The 8,344-nt window shown below is 35.5% G+C and overlaps 1 protein-coding gene across 1 annotated transcript; it reads left to right on the top strand.

Moving 5' to 3' along the window:
• The first annotated feature begins 543 nt into the window (after window positions 1–543).
• LOC104901586 (sister chromatid cohesion 1 protein 1) lies at window positions 544–5,969 on the top strand. The gene is given in 21 exon segments (XM_057391218.1): window positions 544–596; window positions 1,160–1,228; window positions 1,319–1,377; window positions 1,474–1,489; window positions 1,491–1,516; window positions 1,613–1,632; window positions 1,746–1,822; window positions 1,910–2,030; window positions 2,466–2,535; window positions 2,670–2,748; window positions 2,899–3,014; window positions 3,688–3,788; window positions 3,870–4,034; window positions 4,173–4,335; window positions 4,416–4,498; window positions 4,572–4,734; window positions 4,844–4,928; window positions 5,082–5,260; window positions 5,356–5,440; window positions 5,531–5,643; window positions 5,755–5,969. Coding segments are annotated over 21 exon segments (1,926 nt in total). The 3' UTR covers window positions 5,838–5,969.
• Window positions 5,970–8,344: the final 2,375 nt, after the last annotated feature.

Raw genomic sequence — 8,344 nt, 5'->3', positions numbered from 1 at the left:
TTTTTCCACAATCATCCGTAAGGATGCTTTAGGGTGGCCCGTCTCCTGGGTTCCTCCCTAGTTTTCTTTGTGGCTATAAAAAAAAAAAAAAAAAAAAAAAAAAAAAAAAAGATATCATTGATGAATTTTAAAAAATACGGGGTATTTCATGAAAAATCCCGAAATCATACATTAATTGAAACTAGTGATAGAATATTTTGTTCACTTGTCCCTGTATTCTCTATCTCTAGTCTCTATTCTCTATAACACCAACCCCTCTTTTATATCTTAACGGGTAAATATAACATACAGCATACTACAGAGTACACGCGTTTGCCAGTTAAAAATAAAAAGGATAAAAAGATTAACCCCCCACTCAAAAACTCACTGCTTGCCTGTTGGCGGGTATTCTGTTACATATACCATATTCTATATTCTGACACAGTGAACACTCCACTTCCTCCTTCTCTCTCCTCCGCCATTAAACCTCTTCTTAAGCTCCTCCATTGATGATTTTCTCTCTCCTTCTCTCTACAGTTAAAGTAAAACTTAAATTCAGCGACAATGTTCTACTCACATCAGCTGCTTGCTCGAAAAGCTCCTTTAGGTCAAATATGGTAATTATTCCTATCACAAATTTTCTGCAATTTATCCAACCTTCAATTTCTCTTTCGCTTCATTGATTTTATTTACACATTATTTCCGTTTAGTTCAAGTTATAATTTCCACCGATGTTAATCTCTATATACTCTGTTTTCGTAAGTTCTCCAGAAATTCGAGCTACTATTTGCGTTGATTCCTTTATTTCTATAGTTTATCATCCTCCATGGATATGGAAATGTTTTATTTTATGATTTGAAGTTTTGAAAATTCACATTCCGAGTTTTATTGTGCAAGTTAATTTAGCTCTGTTATGGAAATCAGTTTTCATATGCAATATATCATCCGATCAAACTTACGAGAATTTTATATTCTACTAAATTAGAATTTCTTCTCATTAGATGATTTTCCATTTCATAGCAAGATATTTAGTATTTGACTCTGTTTCTACAATAATTTAGCGAAAATATTATTGCATTATCGTCAAATTTATCACTCATCGATTTTAGTCTAGTGCAAATATATTTTGCAATTTATGAATGGAAATTCACATTTCATCACTTTGTTCTCTGTACATAAGGATGGCAGCTACAATGCACGCCAAGATGAACCGCAGAAAGCTCGATCAGATCGACATTATCAGAATTTGGTTCTCTCTCTTAATATTACTCTTTCTCTCTCCTCTTTAGCTCAATGTTGATTTTATGTTTTCTGAAATTGAATTTTTGTAAAATTTCAGCGAAGAAATCTTAAATCCTTCAGTTCCAATGGCGCTCAGATTGTCTGGAATTTTAATGGGTATAAATATAATATACTTGACAAACAAGTAACCAACTCTTTTCCTCAATTTTTGTTTTTTCTTTCTTTTAATAATTTTCTTGTCGATTTAATTAGGTGGTGTGGTAATCGTTTGAACGCAAAGTTAGACTCCTTTATGGTGAGCTTCGTTTCAGTGATTCATCAATTTTTTTTGAATATTTACTTGGGTTCAAATTTTAATATACGGCTAACTGTGAATTTATGATTTAAACAGATGATGTAAATCGTCTACTGGTATGTTAATTCCATTTCTGACCCCTTAATTGTTACCCCAATTATTATATTATATGGTTTATTATTATGGGTTGAGTTATGACTTTATGAGTTTGTGTGCTCAAATTTTCCAGGTTGAAATCAACTCAGCATGGAAGGTGAAACCTGCTGTGGACCCCACAGTTCTTCCCAAAGGCAAAAATCAAGCCAAGTAGGTCCCATACTGACATCAATTCCCTTTTTCATGGGTTTTAGTGGGGGTTTAGTTGGTTAATGTTTGTGTAATTGTGTCATGCAGGTTTGAAGCTGTGACATTGCCTGAGAACAATGCAGATGTTGCTGATATTGAGCAGTCTATTGACTACTCTAGCATGTTTATGGGTGGTGCAACATTTTAGCAATCGGCTTACTTTGCTATGGTAAATCAAGCACTACACTTTACCTTTCTCGCGTGTGATCAACCTGGATGTAATTCATTTACTTGCTATATGACTGCAATTCCTAATAAGTGCATAGTATGTTTTTGAATCTAGTTGTTGCTCAACATCGACAATTTTACTTGGACGTGTCATAAAGATTGCACATTCTGTAGCTCGATTAAAATTTCAAGTAAAAGAGTCCCGTGAAATTGCCAATTGCAAATCTTTGGACACTCTGATAATATGATATCAATATTGATTATTGAACTAGGACAGTTTAAATTGGTATGGGTAGTGCATATATAATTACAGCTAAGTAATGTAGATCTTATCACATATAATGGTAAACTGTATTCTCAAATCTTCTATGGAGATTGTCAAGTTATGACAATTATTGCAACTTTGCTGATAAATGAACCCATGTTGAACATCCAGAGACTGGATACTATTGCTGAGCTTACAGAGAGCTTCAGGGAAAATGAGCCAAATACTCGACACCATCAAGGTTTTCCTCTAGACGCTTGTCCACTTGAGTTTTATACGCAATTTTATGTGTAAGGCTCAAGTTTTGTCTGTCTATACGGTTTTCACTTTTATTGGCTGGTAATCATCTAATCATCCTGCATAATTTTTTCTCAGCGGAACCTGCTAATATTACCTTAGATGAGCCGTTTCATTCATTCCAAGTTGACATGGGTGTCTACAATCGCTTCGAAAGGTGAATTCCTATAGCTATACGCAATGCTAGATACGCCACATACAATTTCTTATCCCATTGAAGAAAAAGACTTGTGCCTTTCTACATTATGTTGTTAGTTTATCATTTGAACCTTTGAAGTTGACAAACGTTCCAAATGGTTCTCTTCAGATTTGATATTGAAGGAGATGAAGAGACACAAAATAACTACCCTTCTCAAGGGAACACAGAAATTCCACCTGCTAATGTACATTCTCCGCCTCCAGAAATGGAGCAGCCACAGGAAGGTCGGTTGCATGAGAAGAATCAATGCAAAATGTTGTCCTTTGAGTTTCATGTGTACAAATAATCAGATGCATTTCCTGAAGCATGTAGCTCTTCTTAATCCATTCTGCAGAACGTTACTTGTCTTTTTAAAGATACAGCTATTCAGCATTCATCATTAAAATCAGTTCTCAGTTGTTAGTTGCTACATGTAGGAAGAATAACTGCAAACGGAAGCGATAAGTGTTCGGAAAAGTTAAATATGAAGCAATTCAGTAGCACAATGATCATTGTTGGTGTTACTCTAAGACACTCCTTGTCAAGTGTTTATGTTTAATGTATCACTTAATTATTCTTACATAATATGCCTCCCCCCCTTTTTTTCTCAAGAGTACACTTATAGAAGGGTTGAAATTAATGTTTTCCATTGAACCCACTAAGCCCCTCAGTTTCCTGTCAGATCCCTTTTTACTAGCTTAAGAAATGCATATCTAAAACTTAGCATGCATAAATTAGGGATACTTACAAAAGGAGAAGGTAGTTTAAAAACTTAACAGTGGAGCTACAAAAAGTATGCTCAGGTTCAATAATGTACAAGATAAGGCTGTGGGATGCTCTAGTTGAATTGGAGATAAAGTTTCCTTCTTGTTCTGTCGGGATTTCACAAAAAGAAGTTAACGAGCTAGTTAAATGCAGATGGTAATATCAGAAATTTTTCAACAGCAGATGACATTTTTGACCAACATCCAGTGAGACAGGCTGATCGATCTTCTCCTCAACTCAGGGAAGCTAGACAAGTAGTTATCGTAAGCTTTATGTTTGTTGGTCCTGTCAAGAAAACAAATGCTAACGAATAATGATTTTAATAAATATTTCAGCAACCCCAGCAACATTTACAGAAGCGAAAGCTGCCAGCAAGAGAGAAAGCAAGGCAAGCTCCTTGTATAATGGATAATGAACAGACTATGATTCCAAGTAATTTGTACCAAACTTGGCTCCAAGATTCAGCTGATGTACGGTTCAAGAGGCCCAAAATTGCAGAGGTCTGTCCGTCATTCATCCTTAATAATCATGCTCATCTAGCCTTCCTAAAAAAGGCATGCATACAGTGTAAGTTTTGTGGGGTCTTTAAAGTAAAAAGTGCTGTTATGAAGCTCACATTGCAACCTACTGTTCTGCAGCATGCCAAAGCAAAATCAGCTGTGAAGCTAGCCAAATTAGTAGACCTGCCACCAGTAGCACTATCTTGTGGGTTAGTCGGAAGAAACCATGAAGTTTATTATCCAAAACCGCTTCTAGACCTGTGGATAACAAGTATGCAGCCTTTGCAAGATTCACCTTCTGGTTCTGGTAAGTGGTTACTCAATCTCTATTATAGTTGCTTGGTTATGTACAAGTCATGACAATTTGAATTTCTTCTACAGGAAGGACTACTTCTCCCCGGCCACCAGAGCCATCATCATCCTCACCTCCCCATGGGAAGCATTATCAAGATCCACCAGAAATGGTAAAAATTCTTTCATCTAGCTATTGTGGAAACAGAAAGCATATATGATTTAACTGACTTTGTATTTTTGAAGCCGATGGGGGATTTTGGCAATAGAGTCACGTCTGATAGAATAGCCTCACAAGAAAAACTACGAAGTAACGTGCCCACAGGAACTGAGGTACCTATGAATGAGTTCAACCTCATGTTCAATGGTGTGGGCACATCTAATCCAAATGCTGCAGCCGCTAATTCTGGTATACTATTGCTAGTCTGTTACACCTTTTGATGTTCTTAGATAAAGTTGCCTTATTTGCTAGAGATTACTAGATTCAGGTGAAATATTTGAGCTATATATACTTGCAGGAACATCCATTAAATCATTCTCAGTTGCCAGCCCAGTCCCTGGGCTTGACTTCTTGTCAAACACTTCAGACAGCTACCCAGAACGGTTAGTACACAATACAACACACTTCAGTTGGTTCTACGTTATTGCTTAACATTTTTGTATATGACTGCAATCATTTTTTGATAGAAAAATGACATTATGAAGAGAAACAGTTTTAAAAGGATTTTGAGGTTATTGAAATTTCGTTGATCGTAGGTCAAGAAAGAAAAGGCCGTCTTCAACCAAATTCAACAGTGCTGGCCTTGAGTCACTAGATGAAGAGAACCAATGGATACATGAAGCAGCAGAACACAATCTTCCTGGTTTTGGTGAGCCACCTCAACCAAGCTTCAAAATTCCCAGACACTCTCGGCATGGTCCAACCCCTGATCATGGTAATTTAAACTTCATATATGAGCTCCTTGTTCATGCAGTAGCTGTATTTGTATGAGGGAACTTCGAACAATCTTATAATTGCTTAATTTTGCAGAACTGCTGATAGAAACAGGAATTACTCAAACTCAGCGTTCCCCAATTGATGAGGAGGCTGAGAGGATGGCCAGTAACATCACAACGTAATGCCAACATCAAGACATTTCAGATTCTGTAGTACAGAAATGAAATCTTAGCAGCTGTAATATATTTCTGTATGAATGCTAATTCAGGCATCTGAAGACATACTTTGAGACCCCAGGAGCACCTCAGACAGAATCATTAAACCAGCTAGCATTTGGAATGAACAGGAAGCAAGCTGCTCAGCTTTTCTACCAGACTTGTGGTAAACTTCAATCACCCTATTAGTCATATAAACTACATATTTAATGCAAGATTTTGCCAATAGCGAGTTCTGTATCGAACTACTGATGTAGTAATATGAACTGCCTTGCAGTTCTAGTTACGCGAAATGTCCTCAAAGTGCAGCAGAAATTAGCATATGGGGATATTACCATATCTAGAGGAGCAAAGATGTGAAAAGGTTTGCTGTAGAGATATTACTTTCACTGACATTCTAAAGTATGCAGCTTGGGTAAGCTCAGGTGTATAGGAGATAAGGATTATTTTATTCCTTAATATATCGCTACTTTGATTAACACACAAAACTGTTTGGTCTAAATTCTTATTTGAGGGGATGTACATGTTTATTGAAACAGTTGTTAAGAAAGCAGCCTATATATTTTACCTTCTTGTATATTTAAGGAAAAATTGTTAGAAACTACCTATTAAAGACATTTTTTTTTAAAAAACTACCTTATATCATGTTTATTTTACAAAACTACCTTATAAGTGAAAAACTTTAAAAAGCACTACCAAATTCAGAATTTACTAACCATGGTTAACTATTTCCTCCAATTATCATTCTAATATAGATTACTAAACTACCCCAACCCTCTTTGCTAATTTCCCTCACAGGAGCGTTTAACTATTGAATACTCCCTTAAATCGTTTGTGTAATTTCTTCTCCCAACCTTTTGCTTCACCAATTAATTCTTCATTATGAGTAACAAAAGCAGATAGAAATTGGGTTTTGGGTCATGAATTGATGTCGTTGATGATGATGAAGAATATGGTTTGATGATGGTGCAAAACTTGCCCTACTAGACACTTTTACTGCTGATTTGTTTTTGGGATTGACTTTTGGGGGAGAGAAGGTGTGCTTGTGCTTGCCACATGTATATTTGAGAGATAGAGCATCAAGTGATCAAGAAAGTGATGATATCGTAATTGTAACGTATTGAATTTAGGGGGTATTTTCATAATCTTATATTAGGGGGATAATTGGAGGGATTAGTTAACCATAGTTAGAAAATTATGAATTTGGTAGTGCTTTTTAAAGTTTTTCCACTTATAAGGTAGTTTTGTAAAATAAACATGATATAAGGTAGTTTTTTTAAAAAAGGTGTTTTTAATAGGTAGTTTCTAACAATTTTTCCTATATTTAATAATGTTTTCTTCTTAAGTATAGAAATACTTCACCTTTATTACTAGGTTCCAGTATCTCAAACTTGTGGGCTCTGATTAGTAATGTCATTAGCAATGTAAATGGATCGCCCTGATTACTTAAGGTGTGCCATTATGATGGTTCCCATCAATGGCCTAAGTCAGATTATATACTTTCTGTAGATTTGATCATGTTTTATTAATCCTATAATTTAAGGCACACTTTTTTTGTGGGTCTTTCTGTAATTATTATTTTTGTGATCCCCTTAAGTCCCCCCTTTATAGCACATACAGTCATACATAATAATTATTTGTATATAGCAAAGAGAGACGCTGATTTGCAGTGGCAGATCCAAGAACTGAACCACGTGAATTCAAACTTATTCAAACATAGAACAAAAGGCTAGTCTTATTTGCACCCAAAGCGTGTGGCAAAAATTTACTATTAAAATACTTATATTTAAAGGCTTTAAAAACACTTGTAGTGGTTTGGGCGGTACAAAGTACAAAGAAGGGGAGGGGGGATTCGAACCTGTGACCTATCGTTCACAGCACCTCAATCTTAACCACTAGGCCAAGACATCCTTGGTTAGGTCTTTGCAATATAGTTTGACTAATAAATTATTAATACTATCAATAATTAATTGCTTAAGCAAGTAAATTGGAAGAAATGGGGAATTAAATCAAATTTATTTCCCAATTAATATATTAGTACTTGGTGGGACTTGGGAGGGAGTATTTGTGAAGAAGAAAAACTGGAGAGTGGAGGACCAAAAGAAAAAGGAAAAATAAAACCAAGAATAAAAACAAAAGTTGTAGTAATAAAAATCGAAGGGAAGGAAAAAAAAAACTAAAAAATACAACATGCTTTAGGCTCTAGCGCGTCGTGGTTCGATCCCACAACCTAAAACACAATAAATCTTTAAGTTTTACGCTGGCACCACGAGTTAAGGGTACTTGAGGGTACTGAACTTTCAAAAAAGTTTCAGTTAGGGTACTGACCTTTCAAAAGTTACAGTTAAGGTAATCAAAATAGATGTTTGTTAACTTAAGGTACTGAACTTTGGTTTGTATCGTTATCAACCCCAAAAATAAAAGAAAAATATGACATGACATTAATTAAAAAGAAAAAGGTGACATGACATTAATTACAAAAATTCCAAACTCTTTTCTCTCTCCTCTTATTCCTCACCCTCTTTTCTCTCTCCTCTAATTCCTCACTATCTTTTTACTTTTTACTTTTTGCTACTTTTGTTAAAAAGATACTCCAAACCTCTTGCCACATCCAATGCTACATGAACCCTTCGTTCCCAGCTCAATGGTTCCATCTTCTCATCTGGAGGAAACAAGTAAATTAGATAATCCTTATGTTGCTTAAGTATTACGAGTCACCTTACAACACCTAAAGAAAGAATATTCAGGAGTCAGAATTATAGTTCTCTTCAGACCAGACAACTATTCACGTGCTCAAATATTATTGAAAATCCCATCACCATACTATGTATTTTTCTACTGCTCTAGAAATGGACACTCAAATTATC

This window comes from Beta vulgaris, chromosome 8, assembly GCF_026745355.1.
Source record: "Beta vulgaris subsp. vulgaris cultivar EL10 chromosome 8, EL10.2, whole genome shotgun sequence".
Taxonomy (NCBI): Eukaryota; Viridiplantae; Streptophyta; class Magnoliopsida; order Caryophyllales; family Amaranthaceae; genus Beta; species Beta vulgaris.
This window is presented reverse-complemented; position numbering and strand designations above follow the sequence as displayed.